The sequence below is a fragment of the Tyto alba genome, unplaced genomic scaffold (assembly GCF_018691265.1).
Source record: "Tyto alba isolate M040663 unplaced genomic scaffold, T.alba_DEE_v4.0 Super-Scaffold_6, whole genome shotgun sequence".
Lineage (NCBI taxonomy): Eukaryota > Metazoa > Chordata > Aves > Strigiformes > Tytonidae > Tyto > Tyto alba.
The window spans coordinates 31,255,114-31,281,286 of NW_024881327.1; the positions used below are offsets into that span (position 1 = coordinate 31,255,114).

The 26,173-nt window shown below is 40.7% G+C and overlaps 1 protein-coding gene across 1 annotated transcript in view; it reads right to left on the bottom strand.

Moving 5' to 3' along the window:
* Window positions 1-21,691, bottom strand: part of NWD2 (NACHT and WD repeat domain containing 2) — a 58,478-nt gene extending 36,787 nt beyond the window's left edge. The window contains exon 1 of the mRNA XM_032999257.2: window positions 21,494-21,691. Within this exon, the coding sequence (XP_032855148.2) occupies window positions 21,494-21,644 (151 nt within the window). The 5' untranslated portion in view covers window positions 21,645-21,691. The remainder of the gene's footprint in view (window positions 1-21,493) is intronic.
* Window positions 21,692-26,173: the final 4,482 nt, after the last annotated feature.

The following is a 26,173-nucleotide window of genomic DNA, read 5'->3' on the forward strand; positions in this document are numbered from 1 at the left end:
AACATTACACTTCATACACATCTTAGTATTGCAGCATATTTCAATACAGTGCAGCTGATTTAATTTTGTAATTCAACAGTCAGAATTTATCTGTTTGACTTCTATTTATTTTTCAGGAAGCTGAATTTTATGAATTAGAAACACCATGAAACAAAAAGATATACCAAAGATGAAAGAGATCTCTATACTCAGAAATAAATCAATAACACGAATTAATGTCATTGTGTCAAACACTATCACTTTCTTCACCATCTTTAATCTGACATTATCTTAAAAGGAAGAAGGCTGTTAATAGCATTATATATATTATCTTTTGGTCCAGGTGATTCCTGCTGTCATACTAAATGCACAGTTCTAACACCATGTTACTCTTACCATGCAAAATGCAAAACACAAAGCATATGTTCTGATAATGAAGTACAATATGGCAATGATACCAAAATTATTAAGTTCTGTCTGTCCAAGTTAATCTGAACACATTTATATAAAACTTATCACTCACAAAACGTATTGTCAAATGTGAAGTAAATTTGGTTAGTAATGAAATCTTGTATAGATAATAAATTTTATTGTCTCTCCCAATAAGGCTAAGATATGTGATGTATTTTGCTAGGTCTAAATTGTGACCAGTGTCGATAGAGCTAAGACACAGAGAGATGACACCATTGCTAAGTTATTTTCAAAAATAAAACACCGCTGTTGTAAACCACTAGATCTGAGTGCCATGTGATGAAAAATCAGATGTTAACTTACAAGTGATGAAGAACATCTACTGCAGTTAAAGCAATATTTGTATAACTGCACTGAAACAAAACAATAGGTTAAAACCAACTTAACAACCTCCATACTGTTGTAAACTAGAGATATGTATCCAAATCTAACAATGTTTCGTTTATCAGAGCCACAGCTGATACATCTAAGTCAGAGGTCTGTTCATAGACTCATGATCACAGACTTATAATATTTTTTTATTTTGACAATTCCAGGAGAGTGTGAAATCCATAATTTAACTAATTACACCAGATTCATAATATCCTTCTTAATATTTAAATATGCATTTGAAATATTATACAAATGTGTGGTAGGTACAATTACTATTTCTTTTTAGGAACAGAAAGCAATCCAGAACACTTTCAGAGAATTATTTCTTGTGATATCTTCATCAAGGTAAAAAGTCTATACCACAGAGGCTCAAAAGCACAGCCATGAGCTTAAACCAATTTATGTGAATAACCACAGTTCTTCTTTCACAAACTTTTGATGGGGAAAAAAGTCAAAGGCGTAGTAGTTTTCATAAAACATCCTCTCAAGTGCACCGGTATTTATGATTTAAGGTCTTAAAATGTACTAACTATGTTAATGTGTTCTGAAGACAAGAGTCCAGAAGCATTAAAGTCCTTGCTCCATTGCAAGCTTTCTATTCGACTGTGGGCACATCACTCGAGGCGAGATTCCTGAATCTGAAGTGCACAGCTTTTATCTATCCAATTTGAACGCTGCAAATAAGACAGACCCTGCTCTGGGTGACATTCAGAGTTTAGCTTCACTCCCTCTCTCCTGACTTCCCTCTTGGGACGTTGTTAACCTCCTCTCCCTGGCACTGAAGAGGCTGCACCAGGAGTGCTGTGTCCAGCTCTGGGCACCCCAAATCGGGACGATGGGGAAGAAACTGAAGAGGCTACTGAGATGGTCAGGGGCCAAGAGCACATGGCATACCAGGGGAGATTGAGGGATCAGGGCTTGTTTAATCGGGCAAAGAGTGTAAGGGGGATCTAACCACAGTCTACAACTACTTCTAAGGTACTTAGAAAGATGATGGGGCCAAGGTCTTTGTGGCAGTGTCAGACAGTACAACAAAGGCAATGACAACATATTACAGCGTGGGAAGTTCAGGATGGACACTAGGAGAAGCTACTTTGTCCTTGGAGATCTTCAAGACTCAACTAAACAAGTTCATGTTCACCAAGTTGCTGCTGGCAGCACTTCAAGAGGGAGGTTATCCCAGATGACCTCCTGAATCCCCCTTGCAACCAGCAGTGATCCCGTCTCTCAGAAGAACCCGCAGGTTTGGCTTAGTCATCCAGGCCTCTTGTACAGTACCTGGTTAGACTTCTACTGGGTGGGCCAGCTGGAGCAAAACTGTAGAGTAAAATAGATGGTGCCAAGGACCCAATGTCCATGCCATATGTATTTCAGGGGATTTTACTTTGAATTGGGCTCAATCCCCACAAACATCTGGAGTGCATAAGGTGAGATCCTGGAGTTATATTCCTGGTTTTCATCCAAAAGGAACACAGTTCATGCACACCAAGACTGCTCTATCATGTGAGTCAAAGTATATTAGATAGTGATGATGAAGAGATTAACCTCAGAAATGTACTCCAGATCTGAATGAATACAGACACATTTTACATATATTTAGGAATGGAGTGGAAAAACCAACATTCATACTCCAGAGCTGCCTGAGTTAGTACATAAAGAATAGAGGGATGGATTAATTGCTCCCTCCTTAGGATCCACAGTCATTAATTTTCTCTCATACTTTAGTGCCTAAGTCAACCTTTTTTTGCAGAATGTAGTACACAGCTAACACAGCTAACTAATTAGTCAAAGGGTTGCACTGTGCCAACACAGCAGCATTATTTTGGCTCCAAAGCAGTTTTTCTCAGTACTAGCTTGGAGACACTGTACTGCATGGTGTTGCTGTACCTTGTGATAAAAGCTACCTGCATACTTTGCTTCATTTGAAAGACTTCACTTTTTTTTTTTTTTTTTTTTTTTTTTTTTTTTTTTTTTTACCTTCATGGTAATGGAAGCCCTTACATCAGTCAGTGGTAGAAGACTGTATATTCTGTATTCTTTGCTTTAGGAGCAATTTAGGTTAATTTTAGCATGCAAGTCTAAGAAAACACAGACCATCGTATCTTCATGATTAAGTAGAATAAACTCTGTTGAAAACCAACTTACTACTCAGTTACTGAACTAAAACAGTATGATTCTTACCTCTCTAGATGGAAATTAATCATGACTGCAGCTTTGTTATTAAGGAAGCAGTAATTCACAGTTACTGTTTGCAGTTACTTAAATGATCAATGCGACAGTGGACAGAACAGTCTTACTAGGGAGCTAAAATAGACTAAGTTGCAGGAACAAAAAAAAATTACTGGAAAAGGGCAGAAGTTAAACATAAACATGATTAAATGATAAATGGGAAATATCTTGTCTGAGGTATACGACAGATAAAACCATATTCTGCTGCTTTCCATTTATGTCCATACGATTTACACTGCAGAACCCCACTGGCTCTAGTTTTAGAACATGGTGCTGTTCCCGGAAGCTAACTTGTAGAGTCATGTTCAGAAAATGAAACACCACACTGCAAGAATAGTGCTACATTTCTAATACCTTATACATGAAAGAAAGAGATAAAATATTCCTTCAACTAGAACTGTGTTCTGGATAAGACACTCGACATATCCATCCAGTATTTTTACTCCTGCCTCCAAATATAATAGAATGTGCTTATCTAATTGGAGTTTGAGTCTGGTGCTTATATTAATGAATTTTAAGAATTCCTGTATTTGTAATAAGTTGTGAAACTTTAAGGAAAGAAGAGTGCATATAGTTCAGATGAACTACAGTAATTAGTATGGATGGCAGATAAGCTGGTTTAATTAAATAAAATCTAACCTGATTCACAGTGACAGCAAATCTGTGAAGCTGGCAGATCCTAACAACAAAAATGTCACACAGGCAAATTCCACCTTCCAGGCTGCTGCTGCAGATGAATGGATTAGCTAAATGACATTCTTCTAGCAGACAAAATGAGACAGTAGCTGTGAGATGAGCTTTATAAGCCTCCTAATGTTAATTCTGATACTCTGAAATCCAAATGATAGTCCACAATAATCTGTTGGAATGAAACTACATCAGCAAAAACATAAGACAAGACCTAAAAAAAAATCCCAACCCTAAACTTGTCTCCAGTATTTAGATGAAACCAAAAACCTACACTGTCTTGAGCAAGACAGTGACTTGCTAAATGCACACTTTCCATACAAGTGTGAACTCTTGCAGATGGTTGCCTCCTAAGCCAGTTCATAAGCACACCGTCCTGCCCACTCCTACACTTTGAACTGACTGAGAATGCCATCGCAGCCCTCCCTCTCCCTGTGCACCCCCAGTGTGATGCTGAGGACTGAAATGAACTAGCCATATATGTATTTACAGCCTTTCTGCCAAATAACAGGCAATCACTTTTTAAACACGACTGTTTGTGTGAGGTGTGATTTCTGAAGGCTTGTAGCTCAGTCAAATCACTGCTAGTTTTCATTAGAGTACTCCAAGGTGCTGCTTCTCAGTGTGAACTATTTCCGTGCCCAAGTATGACCTTCAAACACAATCTGTTCTGCTATTAAATCTCTTATTTTATTTTTAATATTCTTGTGTTAGCAAACAGATGATGAGTATTTACAAACAGTTGCCAAACATTAATCTCTGGGATAAAATAAGTCATAGAAAATAGTCCAGTTGAAAAAAATTTCAAAACGTAAAAGTGAACAGAAAGAGCTAACATGGAATCCCAATGGAAATTGCCCATTTTCAAGCACCAGTTATTCTTCCCTAAGGCCAGTTTCTCTTCATGCTGGTGGTCATACTGGTCTGGGTTCAGCCACAGTGATGGGAATGGCTGTTTCACGCATGTGGGCTGAAGTCACACGATGACTCTTACTCAGCCAAGGCTTGACGAAGCTGAAGAAGGAGGCTGCTCAGCCACATCCGGCTATCATGTGTTGCACAGGGGGTGCCAATGTGGGACAGTGAGCTTCACTCAACCACCCTCAAAGGACCAGCACATTCAGATTGATGGTTTGTTCACAGAAACATAACCTGTGAGTAATTTTACCCGTGCACGGTGCAAGCTAAGGCCCTCAAGCAGGGGAAAATCCTAAGCCGTGAGGATGTTTGCACTGTCACTGTTTGACTGACAGAGGAACACTGCATCACCCGGCTCACGGGAGCTGGCAGGAAAATTGTTGACTGACATAATAGGTTGAGGCAGGCAGCTGAACCTGGAAGAACCAAGGCAGCAAAAGAGGAAGAAAAAAGCTGTCCTTGCAGCTGTTCAAGGCACCACAGAAATGGATGTCATACGGGGTCACAGAGCTGCCTGCAGGTTTCATCTTCAGCCCATCACCCAGGAAAGAGCAGCTCCTTCTATATACAGAAGAAACAAATTCTGTATCAGCCCCCTGTTTTTGGTGTTCCCATGCTTTGCACTCTGTCAGGACAGAAGCTTGCTGGGGGTCTTGACCTCACCGCTTTCACAGCCTACTTCTCTGCTGGCTTAGTCTCCTGCACAGATGCATACTGATATTTTTATTAACACATAATGTTGGAGTCACTTGTGCAACTATGGAAGCCCTGGATGATCAGAGAACTTCTAATGTCGTCCCGAATGCACATCCACTAAGATATCCAGCTATTTGCTTCCTCTAAGTATTTTAAATGTTTAGATTTGATGGATGGGTAGGGCAGATTCTTGCCAATGGATTTTTTTTAATGCACTGCAATATTAAAAAATATGGGCATTTTATAACCATTGTCTATTAACTGCAGTGAGAATGTCTGCACTTGAATTATCTATGATGCAAATAAAGTTAAAAATTATTTAGCAGCAACACCAAGTAAGAAAGTGGTTGCCAATACTGCTAGTATGTTCTTGTCACATAGGACTATTCAATTGAATTATTCCTTTTAAAGTGCCTTTTTTACTAATAATGCACAATAGCATTGTATATTACCCCTGGTACTAAAAGCTTTGAATACTAGTAGGTAACAAATGTCCTTAAATATTATGGAAACCTTGTCTCTGAAAATAATACCATAGTAAGAAGTAATTTGCATTTCTATAGTGCCTTTCAACTGAGAATCTCAGAGCACTTTGAAAGTAATGAGTTTGAATCATATATCTGGTAAGAGAGGGAAAAATGACTTGAGCTACCTAGTACCCTTGCCTTCCTAGAAAATTAACTCCATAGACTCTGTTGTCATTTTCTTCCCTTGGCATTTCTGTGAGTACAGAGCATTAGAATAAGCATGCAAAGCTCCCCAAGACTTTTTATGGAATGGGAACAGCTTGGTTTGGGTCGTTCCTTCCAGTGTGCCCTCTCCGAACAACACTGCCAACCTTCAGGTCTCTACTGGGTCTCTTAAGAAGGCACATGAGAAACTGGACAGCCTGAAGGCCGTTCATTAATTACACTAAACCCCGTAACTGACTGTAACCCTCCACATAAATTCTGATTAGCAAAATACTGGAGCATTACTGTGATGTACAGAGCTGCGTGTCCTCACCCAGCCTGACGGTGGGAGGTCTCTCACGGAAAGTGCAGAAAGCGTGTGTGACTACTGGACTAAGGACCTAGATCGCTGGCCTTCAGCTCAGAGGCTAGGGCTCTAGCCACCAGGATATTGCATAATAAGATTGGTGGCATCTCCCTCTCCTCAACCTTCTCAGCTCTTAAAAAAATAAATACAACAGTGGGCTGAGCATCTGAGTCCAAAGGAATAGCTGCTTGGTAAGAAAATCAGAAGAAATAATGGAAAGTAACATTAAAATAGGAAGTAATCCTGAAACATCTCTCAATTGTGAAGAAACGACAGGGTGTGACTACAAATTTGTGGTCTACACGAGAACATTTAAACACATTTTCAAAACAAAAGACCTTACTATCTGAAGCAGGATTCAAAATGTAGGGCATAATTATAAGCCTAAAACTTCTAGTTGCAGCAATTAGCTCATCTTTTTTAGTCCCGAATCAAACAATATCTGATGTAAAATGAGGTGTGGTTGCAAAACCTATTTCTCTGAAATGTTCTCTACTGTCAGTTCTATAAGATGACAAATTTAAAACAACACATGTAGAATATGTCTTCATTATTTTTTAAATTATAATGCTTAATAGCTGGCCACATTTCACAGTGACATCTTATAAAATACCCTGCATCTTGACTGTTAATGTGATTAACTAGTGCCACCTATTGGCTTAACAATAACGCCCAACTGACAACTTATATACATTAAAAAATGAGGCAACTAGTAAAATCAATGTGATCAAGGCCTGTGTTAAAATACAGAATTTTGGGGAAATATCATTATGGAATTGGTGTGACTGAAGGAAAAAGCAGTTCCTATATCTAAATATGAAAAGACTTTTGATTAATTACACATGATTATGTGCCCAATTTAAAACAAATGTTGGTTTCTGAGAGTTCTGAGTTTTATTATGTGTACAATATGCTTACCATGACACAAATCTGGATTCTGATCCAAAGGTTGGTGAAGTTAATGGAAAGATCTGTTAACCTCAGCAGATCTTAAATGAAGTTCTACATTTGTGACATGTATTGAAACCCAGTACCTTTTGATGCCTTACTGACTTCCACAGAGTTTGGATTAAATCCTTCAATCCATAAATAACTGAATAAATAAACAAACACTACATACTCGTTAAATCTAGTGGGAATAGTATGGGTGAGGATTCTGAAGCAGAATTTTATCTCGTAATGTATTCTAGTAACTAACCTCACGTTACCCCTTGGGAACACAGCACTCTTACATGTAGATGTTCTTATAGAAATACGAAGAATAGGGTTGACCTGGAATCCTTTCCCAATCCTGCAAATGGTCTCTAGATTGCAGCTTGGGTGCCTAGGCATCCTTGCGTCCCTTGACTATGATTTGTGGCAAACACTGCAAATGGAAATTCATCTGCCTAAAACTACCAATGCACAGTGGGAGCTTCAGCGGCACCACGGGTGGAAGGCAGAATCTCTACAGGGGGAGAATTCTGCATTCTGCAAACTGCACAAGTGGAAGAATTCAACAAAATCTAATTTTCATTTAATAAACCAAACTAGGAAAAGCTCTTGAAAACATGACAATTTAAAAACAATTATTGTCATACAATTAAATGATGTGACAGGAGAAACTGAAGACACAGCACATTTCGAGACACCAAAATTAAGTCTGAAAATTATCTCTGCAGAACACCAAAGCCTATTACAACTAAGCACTGGAAAACAGCAAAGCCTGCAAGGACAAGAATTTGCAACTATAATAAAAATTAATGTGAAAGAAAAACTTCTTGTGAAATCTAAAAGAGGACTTCCGAGTGAGCTTGTGCAAAATTGTGTAACAGAAGACATATAAAGGGCCAGTGCACTAATAAAGATACATGGAAAATTCCTACTAATTCATCTAGAGGTGTCAACTCACACTTCAAAAAATTATGGAATTACCTAGAAAGCAGAAAAAAAAAGCTATACAACACTAGAAAATGTTTTTAACAATTAAAATGTGTGTACTGCAGTAGCTTTTTTTTCGGACATCATTAGACCAAAAAGAAAACAATCAGGGCATGTTACTAAAGAACTTGAGGTAACGAGGCAGTGACAATCAATAAAGCAACAACATGTCACAGATATTTTACCTCCTAACTGAACTGCAGATTCAAGTGCTAGCAGCTAGTATGTTGGAGGCTTTGAGGAGGCATAAAGCAGAGGTGAGCCATAAAAAACCGTGAGAAAGCAAGGCTAGTAAAAGCACACATGTATTTCACAGTACAGGCTGGTGCAGGCCCATTAAATACACCTCATTCTGAAGAAATTCCAACACTCTTATGTGGCTTTACCTCTGACAGCCTGGAGGCTATGGAGGACCTCTGCAAGCACTATTGGCTCTCCAGTAAAGTTGCCCTTCCCTTCTCTAACCGTTCTGTTTAAGTTCACAAGTCACAAAGTTCTAATCCAGGTTGGATTCTTCCTTAAGTTTGGTGGAACAAGGCCACAGTCTGGGTCCCTACAAAACTGCTGAAGTCAGTCAGGCCTGCTGGAAAAGCATGACCCATAAAGGTATCCTACTGTATGGACTTCAGGTGAAAAATGTGAAGACTTTTATGCCAAAAGATGAAAAAGTCTTGAACCTGACACTTGTGGGTGTTCAGAGACACCCACAGAAGAAGTGAGAGGTGCTGCTCTCAGTACAGTAAGTCTGCATCAATAAAGTAGGAGTTTTCCTTGCAACAGGCTTTTTTTTCTTGATGCTAAATGGAGAGGACTATTAAATAACATCACTGCACAGTCAGAATAGTTCTTGGCTGCTGTAGAAACAGTTATCAAAGATGAAGAAACTAAATGACAATCCTAGCAAAGGAGAGCAGCTGCAATAGGGCAGTAAGCCCAGAACAAGGGGACTACATGAGGGAGGGATGCCAGAAGCTCAACCACGCCTTGCCTAAATAAGAGAATCTCAACTGATTCCTTACAGGACTATTTCACATACCAACAGACAACTTCTACCTAGATATAACCACCCACTTAGAGGCACTGCAGTACAACAGTTTTTAAAACTGAGAATTCCAGGTGGGGTCTGTGCTAAAAGTCATTGAACATGACCAAATAATTCACAAAACTGGCTCATTTTGATGGATTATGTAATGTCTGAGAGGAAAACAGTGATTGACATGTAAAGGAAGAGTGATTTATCCTACCTCCGTTCTCCCTTACCCTTTCCAATTCTAATGATTCATCTAAGCATTATTTTTAGTGAAGATTATATAATCAAGTTGAAAAGGCCATTTTTAATAAACTTATAATGTATCTGCTTTTATGAGTCAAATAGTTTTCTGAAGCCTTGATTTTACTTGGTATTGTTTTCTTATTCCAGATTTTATTAATTTCTTCCACTTGCTAACCATATTTGATTGATTATATATATATTAAGGTAATAGTAAACTTGCAATTTAACAATATTGAGGAGTTAGTAATTGAAAAAGGACAATACATGTTCTGGTCACTTGAGAAGCAAGTGTAGTTGAAAAAAATAAGTTCAGTTTCTCACAAATACCTTTCGTAAGTGTGATACAGAAAACAATATTTGAAGAACTTCCAGAACTGACATACAAATTTAATCAACTGGTGACTGAACTTACAGACTGTCTTCTAAGTTAGTACTTCCAAATTCCTTTAGCCATCTTCCCCAACTCTGCTCTTATTTTCACAATAATGATACCCACTGATTTACAACTTAAAGATCCTGTTATGCTATACTCTCAACGGCAGTGTAGAAGATGGCTGAAAGGATGGACTTGACCTCATTTCCATTTCTTGCACTGCCCGGCACTATCAGTCTTTCTCAGTGCTTGTGAAGGTATTTGTCCCTTGGCTACAGAAGCCATCTTTTACCTTCCACAGCTATATAAAGTTAAAACACAATAGAACCCACATCTGGGGATCTCATTTCTTTTATTTGAAATGATTTTGAATTTACATAATGACTATGACGACCTGACTGTGGTGTTAACATGGGAACAATGCACCAGCAATGGAACTGCTCAATAGAATTATATAGTATTATACATGGTTGATTATAGAAAGTATAAAATAGAACATTCATAATTAAAACAGGTGGAGTATAAGGAGATAATTTGCATTTTTATCTCTGTTTTCTAAAGAAAGAAAAGTAAATGATGATCTATGTCTTCTAGTCTTCTCCTCTTTTGAAAAATATTTTTAACTCAGTGACTGACATTAAACAAATCTGATTGAATTATATTAATCTGAAGTATAACAAATATCCTACATGAGAATAAATCAACAGGTAAATAAGAGAAATCCTATCAATGACTCTCCTCCTCCCATTCATATCTAAACTACCAAAGGAAAAGCTGTAACATGAGCTCTTAGACATTTCATAAATGCCTCATTTGCAGGAAGGCTTCACCTGAAATAAGCAGGCCACTGCAGGACATACATCCATGGTAAAATAATCTTTACGGGAGCTAACTGCTTTATATTAGCTATCTTTTGCATGGATGCATATATTGGCTTCCTGACATGGTAAAGGGATGAAGAGGCAGAAACTGGATTTGAGAAATTTATGAATAATGACATACACTAATGAAAGTTACTGAAACTCATTCTAAGCAAGGAAATGTTCAGGAATTTTTTAACCTCTGGTCATGTTTATTGATTAATGAGCTCATTTCCTGTCTGTGTATATTGCTGTAAGCTGGTAGTGCTATGGAAGACATAGTGCAGCAGTATGCTATACAGTCTATTTTCCTGTGTATTTTCTTAACTGTTTTGGAGACAGCTCATGCAGAGCTAGCCAATCTTCTGTCAGGAATGGCACAGGTACGTTTGATCCAGCTTCAGGCAGGAGGACGGATCCAAAGGCGTCAGGAGGTCTTTTCCAGCCTCCTGGTCTGTGATTTGCACAACAATAAATAACTAACTAATGAAATAACTGCCTAAGATGCCTTGGACCTCTGTACGGCCACATATATCTGGCTTAAATGGCATGTCATTTAACTCAATGGTACTTTTGCTCTCCAAAGGTTGCTTAATTCTTTATAATCCCATGTTGTAAATTACTTGCACTTCAAAGTAAATCATCATACACACTTTGCTAGTTTCTTGATATGCCAAATTAGGGATCACATAAACAGGAATGCTTCAAGAACTTGCTTCAAGAGTATTGCATAATTCTTCATCACATTTAAATGTAATCCAAGAAACATATAACTAAATCAAAACTGTTATCAAACAAAAATACGATTTAAAAATTTTCTTAGGATTTTTCAGTAACCACTCCTAAAAAGACAATCAACACTTACTGCTCACTGCTCTCATTATTTGAGCTGTCAGAAATATTATAGAGTGGAAAATGAAGGCGAAAAATAGTCGTTTTCTTCAGAACAAATAACTTTGTCTTGCCAGAACAGTACAGACTATGAATCTAGCCAGGAGGACCATTATCAAGTAAGAAAGTATTTCTCCTCTGATCTCCTTTTCTGGAATTTGTGGGGCCTTTATTAAACAACAGTAGATACAAAAACTTTAAAAAATTAAGTCCTTCATTTTAAGAAAATCACTTATAAAGCAGTCATACATGAATTATGTTTGATTCCGACAGTAAAGCAAGATCCCCTAGACGTGTCATGCTGGCATATGTAGGTGTGGAAAATCCTTGGTAATATAATAACCCTGAGATTAGAGTCCCTCATGACACACTGGACTCCTTTAGACACCATACTTTAGGCTCCTTAGATTATTGAACTGTCATTTCCTTATTTATTTCCTAGTATGGCTCCGTTTTAATAACCCCATGGAAATAAGGATATTCAGATAACTAGGTCTACACAGTTAACCTCTCTTTCTATATACAGATAAACAAAAATGGATCATTACAATGATGGCTTTGGATAAAGTTACTCTTTTAGGAAGATCTGCTTTTAGCTGTTCTACTCCACAGATATTTCCACTTTGGTTTTTGAGATCTCTTCTTCGGCTGAATATGGATAGTCTTGTTCATACAAAATTTCCACTGAAGTTAGCAGGAGTAGGCACTTCACCGGGCAATAATCTATCTCAAGACTTGGAAAGGTTTTTACAGGTACTGAGACTATGGATTAATTAGTAAAGCAACTAGAAAAAATAATGGAGGCAAAAGACCTCACAGATTATTAAACACAAAGATACAATCTTTATCATTTTGTCCCTGTTGTGATTTCATATTATCACGCATCTGAAACTGCCAGGGTCTGAGGATGATCCTTGGGCTCCTTTGGTCTAACTCACAAAGTCTGATTTTACTGGATTTGCCTCTTATTTATCTTAGATATAATAGCTGATGAGCGTAACTCTACAAATATGGATAACTCCTCTCATCTAAAAGAATTAAACCCACATTCTTATTTGACGGTTCTTATTCATCTAAAAGTAACCTTTATCTAATAAAATCCAGTCAGTGAGATCGTGTGTGAATAAACAGAGTGTAAGTTCAGGCAGTGTCAGGGCTTCTGTTACATATACTCTAAAGTGCCAGTCATTTCTTCCTACATTGCATGCTCAGGCATCAGTCTTATACAACACAAATAAACAATACTAAATAACAGATAATATATATTGAAACATCTATGCTAAAAGGGTTTTTTTGAGGATTCACACAAGCCATTTATTTTGCCAGTGATTTTTAATGTTGAAATTCTATATGCTTCTGAATGTCTGTTTTACACTTTTATGAAGTGCTGTAGCTCCTAAAGAATGCAAATGCTTTTAATCATACGAACACATCAAAGGGCCTAGGCTCCAGAAACACCTGCCAATAGCAAACATTACATCTGGGGAGCCCTCTCAAACTAAAGCTGTCCAGATAGGGCTCTTAGTCATTAATTGTCATTTCATTTTAATGCTTTGTAAAATGTTGCTAATTAGAGACTCTAAATAATAACTTTACAAATAACATTGATATGTATCGTATATACACTGTAATAACTACTTGTCTCAATACCTGATTCAGGTACCAAAGAGTTGGAGGACAAAGCTGGAGATTTATAAACATAGGTGAGACTGCAAAGGTACTCAATTGCTAGTAGTGTGGAATGGACTCTATTAATAAACATCTTCAACTGTTTAATTATACCACAGAGGCATGTTACTATACTGAAGGTGCAGGTGTGCCGCCCCAAGCAAATGCTAGGAGCGGGTTGTACAAGAGTATTTGTCAGGCTCTGACAATTTGAAATCTGATCTGTTTAATTATTTGATCAGTCCCAAGGACTGATACTTAGCAACAGCATGACTCTGGATTAAGTCCAGTGTGGAAGCCCTGCTATTTGCTAGTCTTTGCAGTTTCTGGTACCAAGTGTCTTTTGAGCATCCTGATAAACCTAGTGTGTAAAGGTGACTTTTTTTCTCTAGAAGGAGATTCTGTGCAAAAATGACTGTAGTTGGTCAGGCATCAGGTCTGTCCAGCACAGTGTCTTGTCTCCAAAAATGGGCAATAGCAGATGCTTATAGAGGGACTTTAAGGCGAGGTCAAAGATAGAGGCCGGCACGTAATTATGGTGCTGATGGGGTGGCTTACAAGAGCTGCATGTGGTACCCCTCCTCTTTGCCCAGCACAGCAGCATGCACGTGATACTCTGCACTGACACGGGGCTCCCTCTTCTTTACCTTGCTACACCTCTTGTTTTCAGCCACCTGTGATTCAGCCCTACTCTGCTTTTGACTAAATATTTTGTTAGTAAAAGCCTCTCCCTGATACAAAACCTAAATTGAAAGAGTAGCATCAGGTCAGTGGAATTATTTTAGAGTGGTACTGGCACAACCATGATTAAATTGGGTTCTCTAATTCTATTATTATCCTTCTTTAATTAAAATTCCAGTAAGGGGATAAAGCAGATGTCTTGAACAGCACTGCCTATATTAGAAACTGCCAGATTTCTCTGTATTCCATACACATGACTATCTATAACTACATTATATTTATATCTACCACCTTCAATATATTAAAACCTTAAACTACTGAATATTACTAGTAGCTGAATATTACTAATGTATTGTTACTGCACCCTGAAAGGATATCTTATCACAAAATACTCTTTCAGCAGATAAAAATTCAAAGAAATTTCATCTGTTTCAGATGAAAAAAGTTGCCGCTCAGGCACTGCCCTCATATCTTGAATTAGAAGTTCAGTAAGTCGTTGATCTAAGGTTTTCTTTCTGTAATAAGTATTTTAAAATGCTCCAAACAAAACTTGAAGTCTAACGCGGGGTTTTCTTTTGTGTGTTTACACATCTGTGGACAAACGCACATGCCCCCATCGTCCTGTGAGTTTCTTAAAAAGAGTTATTTCGCTGCGTAAGCTTAGAAGTAGGATGCCAAGTTACGTGCCCTTTGTGCTACACTGTTCTTAGGCGAGTACACAAATCCCACCACTGAATACACGGGGTCTCCTTGAAACACTGCCTCAGCAACCCTCCTTAGCTTGCTGCACAGCAGACTGTTGCTCAGCTGAGAGCCATCCCCCTGCCCTTCATCAGGCAGGAGAGAAGCTCCCGGGTGCTGGTGGGGGAAGGCACCGTGGTGCTGCCAGCGTGGTGCCGCCTCCCATCTCAAGCTAGGTCTCCTACCTTGCCGAGGGAACAATTCACGGTAAGGGCTTGATTCAATACTGCCGCTGTCCATCATCTAACATACTGAGAAATTAATATCGCATGGATTTTGCACAAATGTTTCACTGTTCCTCACTGTACTTAGAAGCGGTGTCAAGTGTGCAGGGGCCGCAAGCTCCTCTTTGTCTGCCACTGGAAGGGTGGGCACTTTGCACAAGAAGGAGGCACGCTCCAGTGTCCCACGCACATCCTGACTGCTCTGTATTTCTAGTTTAATAAAAAGATGCATGCATGTATATGTATGTTTAGATATCTAAACTACGCTATATGGAACCAGCCTAGCATGCAAATACATCTAAAGAAATAAAGCGATATTTGCAAAATTTGAAAGGAAGAAAATAAACTGTAGGTTCTGCTCTGTTTAAATATTATTTCTTCAACGCTAAGAAAAATAGTCATAGAACATAAGCTGCAGGTGCATACAACCCTGAATGTTTACAAGTTTATTTGTGGATAAAATCTGAACTTCCCTGTAAAGCTTTTACTTTTACAACAGCATTTAACAAAACCTAGGCTCTTCTTCAGTAATGCTAGAATTACAACCTTGAATGGTGCCCTTTGAATGTAAATACTCTGTTCTCACAAGGGGTCCTAACAGCAAGTTTGAAAATCATCTATGATGGTGTGATGTGAGTTTTACACATCCATTTATACCATTTTATACAGTTTATTTTATATATTTTGTGTATATGTGTGCACGTGTGTGTATACACATTATAGACACATCTACAAAAATTACAGAAAACCACAATTTTAATATTTTTTTTTAATTAAAAAAGAATTGTCATATTGTTAAAAATGTTAAGTAGATAAGGTAAATACCTAATTCAAACTTTTGGAGCTGATAATTGCAGATGCTGCTTGGTGGGAAGGTGACTGGGTTACTGGTAATTTTGCTTACTTCTCAATATCAAGAAGAAATAACAAACCCAACAAACTAAATACCTTGTTGTTTTACTAAAAATATAAACCAACAACAAACAACTCACACCTCTTGATCTTAGTCTTGTTCCTCAAATGCACACCCTACCTTTTGAGTATGTGAATGACAAATTGTGTTGAAAATGAAACGAAAGTTCTTAATGTTTCTAATTGCGTATTTGGTGAATTTAGAGCAAACCCTTAGCCCAGTCCCCAGGCTGCATAAGCAAAGACCCCACAAAGGAACAGGGAGACATGAAGAGCAGTTCTTTTCATACAGTTTATCACCAGCTTCTCAAGTTTATCTGTCTGGCAGAATAAACTTCAATCCAGTTCAGTCTCCATCCTAGCCCAAAGCGATAATTTCCTCTAACAGAAACAAAGGCTTGAGGATCTGTTCCTCTCATACGGGTTCTGCTTGAGATCTGCTGACTCTGCCTTGCAAAAAAGAGTTAAAGTCTACGCGAGACTTGGTGATACAGTCTCAAGGAGAGTCAGTCGTTGCTTTCTGCTCAACCACATCAACAACAGAGTTGTTCTGTGGCACAAGAGGGAAGAGAGAAAACTGCACATAAAGGCAGAAATACTGAAAATGGCAGGCTTCTTTCCAACCTAATAAACTGTAGGTATCTCTGACCTTTGGCCCTCCTGAAATAAGACGTATTTCAAACCCAGGTACTTGAACCATGATGCTCTCCTAAACTTTGAGATACTCAACTTTATTTCTAAAATTATTGAACTTCTTTTTTTTCCCCAAGTGTAGCTTGGTTTGTAGCTCTGAAACACTACAGTGATGTGCGTCACGTAAAACCATAAATAGGTACAAAGTTAGGTAATCAGAACTAACACTTAACATAAAAAAAGTCCTGCAGTTATTTGTCTCCACATCTCCGCAACACCTCCCTTGCAATTTCATACACTTGAACATCTGTGTTTTCCTTTAGCTAAGGAATAAATTCCACCCAGATTATATAAAATTGTCTTTATAAAAAGATCTTCATGCAATGTATCCAAGTAAGGACACCATATGGTATTTTGGTGCTGTCCAAAATGGACCATCGTTAACTAAACATTATTCTGGCTTTTGAGTACTTTTCCACATTAACTTTTCCTTAATTCTATTTTTCTTAAGAGAAACAACATTTCAGGTAAAAATGTAATACACCTGGAACATGCTCAGAATGCAAAATTATATCTTTCTCTTATCACATATGGCAATAACTTTGTAATTAAAGCAATCATCATTCTTCATCTGTTATGAGTTATCCACCCTCATGTTCAGTAGCACTAAACTACAAATGTACGTAACATTTTTTTTCTTTCTTCCACATGTAGGTTAACATGCATAAAAATACATGTAATTCCTGAAAAGTCCAAACAAAAACACGGGTAAGACCCATTTCTGCAATCCTTATTTATAGGAATCATCCTTTTCTAGTCAGCAAAACTAACTGCAAGTGAGAGTTTTGCTTTCTGTATCATGAGAACATATGTAAATTGGGCATCAAACATTTGTACTTTATTAGAATTGTTTTTCAAATTAACACAATGTTCTGGATGATGCATGTCTGTGGGAATAAACTAAGTTGAAAAACTGTGTAAGAACTCAAGAAAACTCGAACTCATTCAACAGTGTAAGACAAGGAAATCTCACTGATGCACTCTGTGGGGAAGCTAGTGAGGTTCCAGCTGTAGCGGTTAGTTTTACACCGTGATTGTACAATGGAGAAATTAAAGTGGTGGTAGCATCAGTAGTATCTTCTATTAGAGTAAGATCTTCCTTTTACATTCCTACATGTGTGAACAGGACTTCATACTTAAGATTGTTAATCATGCCAAAAATAGTATTAATCAGTTTTTTTAATTTATAGTTGGTTGTATAGTTTTAAAAAATGAGTACTGTTGGCACAGAAACCGTGAGGGACACAGCCTTTGTGGACTAAAAAGGGCTGTTAAAACAAAGCTTGTTCATGATCTCATCACAATTATTTCTGTTTGTACAACAGGAACGTTTTCAATGGCTAAAAAGTATTAGCTGTCAAGATCCAGTAAAAGCAATCCTGTGTTGGAATTTGGGTTCTGCACAGAGGAGATCTAGCTGAAATAAAGGATGGAAGAGGGAGCATCCTTACCATGTGAAGTGCTAAATGCAACCCTGTTCACACTTTGAGATAGAACTGGCTAGCACTACCTATGTCAGGACACACTCAGATACTATACAGAGGTATTATCATCCTGTCTTCAATGGAACCACCTGTGTGTAAGATTTGGCTTTATACAGATCTCTCATCAATGCAATCATTTGCCTCTGCTAAATTACAGATGTGAAAGGCACATTCACAACCAAAACTTCAAGAGCTCAGAGTAAAAAATTATCAATGTCTTAACTAATCAAAGCCATGACAAGACCTCAAGTTGAACTAGCAGAGGGCTAACTTTCCCACTTTCAGAAGAGCCAAGAGAATTTAAAATTATCAGAGTTTTGTTCCAATTCCCAGGATTTTGTTTTCAAGACAAACTCCTAACTCTGGTTAAGGCATCAGTTTCAACAAGGGCTTGTAAGATTGCCTTATATTGCCACATAATTTCTTGAAATAGCAAACTTTGCAACTCAAGTAATTTTCTGTTTGAAGTAGCAATGAGAATCATTAGAATGTTCTGAACCTACATAGGGCTGATGTCACAGCTCCATGTAATGGGACCGTATGGAAGTTTATACCTGTTATATTTAATATGAACTGTATATTAATGGCAGGCATCTATACAGGCACTATTGAGTAGCAGAGAAACTGTCATTAACTGATTGCTGCTACAGTCCACAGGTTTCTACATGTAGCAGTAAAAGCACTTATTACAGCCAGGTGAATATAACTTACTTTCCTTATCACTTTGAAGCAATAAAAGTATCTTGAGAAAACCAATACATTATTTAAAGCAAAATCTTCAATGTCTCCTAGCCAAAATACATCTTTAAAATTGATTTATATTCAAATGTAAACCAACTTCAATGTTTCTAAAGATCCAGTCATGTTCAGTGATATGAAGATTGATTAATCGATACCAACAATTTGAGCAAGACAATACTGTTAACTAATAGCGGAAAATAGATTCTTATTTATCTACAACATTTCCTCTAGAAAACAAGAGACTGTAAAATGAAGCAATTTTGATCCTGTTACCCATGCTCACTGTCGCCACTTGTTCTTTTTAGGCATTTCTGTTTAAAAAAGTTTACAAATAATCATTTTTTTTCTACTTGCATAATAAAACCATAATATGTTTCAGTCATATTAAAGTATGTTTGTAAAGAACAGACCAAACACTGACTCACCAGAGTTCTCCAATATACACTTACGAAACTGATACAGTTCAAGAAAACTACTTTTAAGTTCGTACACTTTAAGTTGTAGATAAAGTTTTCTTGTGATAGCTAGCAGGATTAACCCCTAAATTTTGCTGGCACTGTGATTCTGGCACCTACAGAGCACAAGGCCTTAGTCGTGCAAATATACATTGTGGTTTGAGGCTTATAGATGCTAAATAGTTTACTAAACTGGAAAAGTTTAACTTTTTTTTTTCCAGAGCTCTTGCATTGTGAATTCTTCTAGGTATTTTGCAAACAACATTTTTATTTCTAAGTACTTCACTAGATGATATCTAAATCCCACCATAGGCTAATTTTTTCTTGTTTATCCATATATTCTTTTTTTTTTTTTAAGGTCACATGCTCTTTAGTAATACTTCTGTGTCACTGATATCAGTGATAAACAGTCATGGTTGTTTCTCATCATTTAGAGTCCTTAAATGTTCATAATCAAAATCTGTAACCACTATGAAATTTCTGTCCCAAACTATAATTTCTGAAAGCGGGAGCCATGCTGCAGATAAAATTTTGGACATGAGAAGTGTTAAATACTCTGACCACATGATCCTACAAAAAAGATAATAATCCTAAACCAACTCAATTATTTTCTTCCTTCTACTGTCTTTTTAAAGTTGAAATATTGAAGTACCAATGCAAGGGTAAAATCCTACAAATGGATATATATGGCTTCAAAATCCAACTTTTAGAATGAGTTTAGTGTTGTTTTTTCTTTTGGTGGGGCTTTTTTATTTTATTTTATTTTAGCAAATATCTAGCTAAGAAACCAAGCTATTCTGACCATAACTGCCATTCGCATCAAATACGGAGGCACCAGTAGCTTCACAGTTAAGGCAATGCTGGCAAAAATCCATTTCTAATGAATAACGTATCTTCTAAAAATCCACACTCATTTTCTTTCAGAGCCAAATAAACATTTCTTTCTTATTATCGCTATTTATGTATCTTTGCTTAGATTGCAACTATAAACTGCAAGCGTCTCCATGCCCTCCTTAAAGAATGGCATCTTTTTAAACAAACAGGGATGTCGGTTGTGAGAGCTGAGAGTTTCCTTGTGTCGAGAGCAACTCGGAAGACCTGGAGGTGTGGGAATTCTTCAAGGCAGCGCTGTGCCCACTTTTTTTGCTTGTGAGTGCCGTTTCTCATACTCCCGTAAGTATTGGTGCCAAGACAATTTTCACTTCAAAATTCAAACTATTTTGTCATTTCAGGCATGATTTTCAGATGTCTGATGTTTGCATAGAAGGTGACAGTATTGTTGAATTAGAAGTGTTGGGGGGGAAGGTAGTGGGTGGTGGCATGAAGGAGAATTGTGAATACAGTGGGCACATTTTTACAGACAAGAAATGTCATAGGTGTGAATGCTTCATTTATTATTTCCGTGCTTCGAGTGGGAATAGGCTTCAGCAACTTCAATTTTACGAGTGGGAACGACACCTCCTGAATGTATGCAAATTCCTCGTATCAAAGGGTAATTTTAAAAATAGGCTTTAAGTAGCAGGATGCCTAATTAGCTCAGATGCCGAGTATGCGATCCCGACTTTATTAAGGCAAAACTGCAGCTTTCAATGCGCGCTTCCTCGGAAGCCGAGTATGACCGGGATCCAAGGCTCACAGCTGCCGTAGCCCCAGCCGGCTGAGACCTGCTTCCTTTCCCCATGCGAGGAAATCAGTCGGAAACTCTATTAATCGGCCTCCCCCCGGGAAAGCTTCCCCTTCGCTAGCAGGCAGCCCGTTTCCACGTCCCGAGCCCCCCGTGCCCCGACACCGCGAAAAAGACAGACACCCCCCCCGCCCTCCACGCTCCCCACCCCCCCACCCCGCTGCCATTCAGACGTGTCCTTTATGGGCATAAAACTTCACGAGCGGAGGACACCGCCACCCGCCCCCACGCGAGCCGCTCGCCGCCCCACGGCGCCCGCCCGGCCCGCCCCGCCCCGCCGCCCCACACGGCGCACCGGCGGGGCGGAGCGGCGCGGCCCCGCGCCCCGGCCGGGCGGCCCCCGGGGGCGGCCGAGGCCGCGGGGACGAGGCGCCGGGCTCGGCCGCGCCGCGGGGCCCCCTGAGCGCGGGTGCCCGGCGCCGCCCGGGAGCAGCGGGAAGCGCCGCGGCCGGGTGCGGGGCCGGGGCCGGGCCCGGGGGGAGGCCCGGCGGGCCGCGGGTTACCTTCGGGGTTGGCGCTGATGAAGACGCGGACGCTCCTGCCGCTCGGCACCAGGTGGGACGGCAGCGCCGAGAGGTTGCCGGAGAAAGCCGCCCGCCGCAGCGCCGCGTCCCGCGGGCAGGGCAGCCTGCCGCCCGCCCCGGCCGGCCACATCCCGCCGCGCTGCAGGGCGCTGCTCGCAGGCGGCCGCCGGGCCCCGGCTCAGGGCAGCCCCCGGACCGCGGCGGCGGCGCTGCCCGCCGGCTCGCCGGCTGCGGCCATGCGGACCCTCCGCCTGCCCGGGGCCGCCGCCCGCCTCCTCCTCGGCGGCGGCGGCGGCGGCGCGGCGGGGGCTGGGGCCGCCGCCCGGCGCCGGAGCGCGGGGGGCAGCGGGGAGGGGAGGCGAGGCGAGGCGGCGGCCGCCCCCCCGCGCCGCAACCCGGCGGCGGGGAGGGAGCGGGGAAGAAAGTTTGCGGCGGAGGCGGCGGGACGGCGGCAGCCGGGCCCCCAGCGCCGCCCGCCCGCCCGCCCGCCCGCCGCGGAGAGCTGCCGGAGGGAGGCCGGGCGCCGGGAGAGCCGAGTCTCTCGGGTTCCCCCTGCGCCCACGAGGGTTGGCGGTGCCCAAGGCAGGGACGGCTCCGGCGAGGCTGGCGGCGTCTTCCCTCCTCCGAGCGTGTCACAGCCCCGGGGTCGGATTTTTATAGGGAAACTGCTGCCGGCTCATCCTTCGGGCTCAGAAGAGTTCAGAGCCCTTTTTGCGTGTTGTTCCGTAATCGCCTGCACGGAGTCCCACCTGCTCAGATATAAAAGAGGTGTTCTTGCTGCCTTTTTTTTTTTAATCAGTTATTTATTTATCGGAATAAATGAAAAGCCCCGGTCTGAAGAATGAAAGAGGAAGGAAGCAGCGAGGCCGGCAGCCGGCGGGATGCGGTCCCTTTGCAGCAGTCAGTGGCGGGGCACCCCGTCGGGCAGCGCCGATAAAATATTCAGGAGGGCAGCGGGGGCGGGCGGCGGCTCCGCCGGGGCGGGCGGGCGCGGGGCGGGGCGGGGCGGCGGCCCCAGCCCCAGCGGGGCCTCGGGCGGGCCGCGGAGTTCGGAAAGCTCGGCGGGAGGGGCGGGGGGGGCGGGCAGGGACCTGGCAGCAGAGCGGAGAGGAGGGGCTGGGGGTCTGGGGGGGGGGGGGGGGGGGGGGGCGGCGCAGGGGCGGTGCAGCGGGCCGCAATTAGCCTCCTGAGTCTTGTTGGTCGCGGGAATACCTTCTGGGGAGGAAGATGCAGGCATCCACAGAGGGGTCTGTAGGTGTTTCTGCGTGCTTAATAGGCTGAAGATAAAAAGTCTTTCATGCGGGTAGTATCTAGATAGGCTATTTCATGTGCTGTGTCTGATACGAAGCTGGTTTGTGTAATTACACGTTAAATATATAATACACTATGTAAATTGTGGCTAAACCAACCTTACTGTGGATTTATACGCAGTATTTAAGAGCTGAGGTCTTCCTCTCCCAGTCTGTTCGGTTGCTTCCCTGCCTGCCCCGCTGCGGTCCCCGCCGGATGAGTTGCCGGCTCTGGCAGGCAGTGACAGCAACAGGGGAGGCTGAGCTGGCTTTCAGGGAGGTAACGCCACTCAGGTAAGCAAAAGCGAACTGCTCAGCTCTGTTTCAGAAACAAAGGTGACAGCCAGGTGCATTCTTTAAGTATTGCTGAGCAGATTTTTAAAAAAAAAAAAGTCCTGATTTTCTTAAAGAAATGAGGCATATGCAAAACTGCATCCTGAGTGCATTTGTATGTGAGTATAAGGGAGAAATTTTGTTGCTCTTTACTTGTTGCTTTATTAGTTCTGCACCCAATAGATTTTGAGCCAATTTCAACCAAGTGAAAGAGAGGGACAAATTTTAAGATATTAATTCTCCAGGAGGTAACATTCCCGTAAGTTCTGTGGACATAGCTGGGCAGGGGACGGTGCGCTTACCTGCAAAGAAGAAAAATACGCTGTGTACATTTCAACCATTAATACTGAAATTCCAACATTGAACAGAGAGGTTGTGCCACTCTGTTGGGAACTGAATGCAAAATCCCTCTTTCAATCAAAATGTATTTTCCTGTAGGATGCAGTGGTGTCCAGTAAGAAGCAAATCTCACTTGAATCCTTTCATGGTAGACATGCATATTTCTCTTCTCTGTGGATTCTCTCATGCTCTGTTTAAGACAAGCCTGAAGCTTTGGTATAATTTGGTTAAAAAATCTGACAGTCATGAGATGCAATTCCCTAGGAAATGAGGCTTCATACATGTCACTGCTTACAAAACTATTGGTCTTATCTGCACTTCACTTCCCGTTTGTATAGCAAATGTGCTTAGACGTGCCTTTTTCTGGTTTGTGTCATGAACAGGTAATTTCTCTAATACAGAGCTGAAAAGCAGCTCCTTGAGGCTGCAGACAGTTAATGAACGCATGAGGGAAATGATTTATAGTGTAGGCTGAATTACGTCTTGTGTACTTTGCTGGGACTAACCCTCAGCTGGGCTATCTCCTTTGCTTCTCCAGCATAAAGTACTAGGCAGTTCTTAGATATGAATTTGTGGAAGCAGCTCCTGGTAAGGATGCAGAGACTCGCTTCGTATTGCTGCTGCCTCAGTGTTATCATCAATAAATTTCTCAGACAGCTGCTTTGGAAGATGAGGTTCATTGATCTATCCCCTTACCATGCCAGCAATAATGCAGTGGTTTCCTAAGTCTTTTTTGGCAGTCATCTTTACTAAGTTGAAAATTTGAGTTTGCATAATTTGAATGCTTTTGGAATTTTGTCTTTGACAGCATTGACAACAGTGTCAGCTTTTAACTGAATACATTGTCTCACGAACCCAAGCTGAATGAAAGGGGACCAGGCCTATGATTTCCAACTGTTCACCCCATCTGTTTGTTGCCGGGGTGTTACCGCGCTTGCGGCAGGCGTAGTTGCGTTGCATATGAAGCAGGTAGTCTGTGCAGCTTGCAGGCTCCCCGTACCCACTTCAGAACTTGTGCTGATCTATAGTACTATTTTGATCTGTGAACTGGATTGCCTTTATGCATGACTCAGCTTCCTCCTGTCGCGGTAGCTGCCACCTCTGTGAAAGCTGAACTGGACAGATGCCTCGGAGTGGTAATCTCGTCAGCTGTCCGGCTTCAATCGGTCTGCATTTGGGGCTCAACATCCTCAGATTCAGTGCCTGTGAATATATAATGTGGGAAGGAAGTACAATGAGGCCGAAATGGAGAGGATGAAGAAATGATTACAGAGAAACTACTGCTTTACCTGAGACTTTATCGGTGTGAAAGCACTCTGGGTTAATTAAGTTTGGAGATTAGTTGGTAGATTTTCTTAAATGAAAAGAATTCTTCTCTTAATTCAACAAGAAGACAAAGGGTATCAAAGAATGTTATATAAACCCAAATACAAATCATAAAGAGGGTATTTCTGTGTTCATTATAAAACATACATCAAAATTATCCTGCTTCATACTGAATAACAGATTTTGTAAATGTTTCATTTAGGAAAATGTACTACTTTAGAAGTGATATTTTAGAATCAGTGTCTGTATCTGAGTCCCAAACCAGTTACGTGGAAGCCGCCTGAGCAGAGGTTCTCATCCTGTATAAAAGATTGCAGAGCATTGACTGAAGGCATGATCCCCAAACTTTCACACTGACTTTACTGTACTTGGAGCAGATCTTCCGTGTCTATCATTACAGTTAATGCAAGAAATATCCTTGTGCTGAGCAGGAAATAAAAACAGATTTGTAATTCTGCAAGTGATTTCGTATAAACATGGCCAGTAGATTGATCCTGAAAAACCACAGATCAATAAAGTAGCAGGGAATCTATTCATATACATTCAGTATACATTTTTTCCCTTTCATCTGAGTGTTTCTTGGTTATCATTCTGGCCTCATTCGTTCCAAGTTCAGATATATTTAAATGAAGTTACAGAATGCATCCTTAGATAAAACACATGAGTAAACCCAAGTTATTCCCAGTGGCCCGATCTGACAGACTAGTGCTTTACTTCTTGAGTAGTCCCCCAGGAAATGGTAAGACACTGGAGCTATGAAGTATAGCTCAGTAGTCCTGATCCAAATCCATGGAGATCAATAAAAAATGCACCAAGTTGTTTGGCTTAAACCCAGCATGAATAAGGGTTTGCAGCTGACAAACAACTTCCTGAGACGTGTCATTCTGAGTTGAGTTTTGTGTAAAAATGAGCATTATAGATCAGCTCTAATAGTCTGAAGAGCTTGGGAAGTAACATGAGTGATATGCCATAGGCAGTGTTGTGATACAAACTTGACTGTGAGAAACAAATTTATTCTGTCTGCAGGCCGAATTTATGTTCTTGCTCACATGGACTTTAATACACATTGTGGAGTGTGCAGAAGAGCTCGGGATTAGTTTAATTTCAGTCCCACTGCAATCAGTGGAGACATGTTCAGTAATTTTGAAGTGAAGGCATACCTGTAGTTAGCACTTTAGGAAATCCTATACCAAGTATGAGACATGGTCATAATAGCTGGAGGGTTTTTTAAAATATCTTTCAAGTACAGTGTTTTGCCCTACACTAAAATACAGCCGCTGTGGTATGACCTACGTACTTAAAATAACCATCAGTTCTGCTTGGATGTTTAGAGCCTGGTTCTGCCTTCTATTTAGCTTTCTTCTGTTCAGCC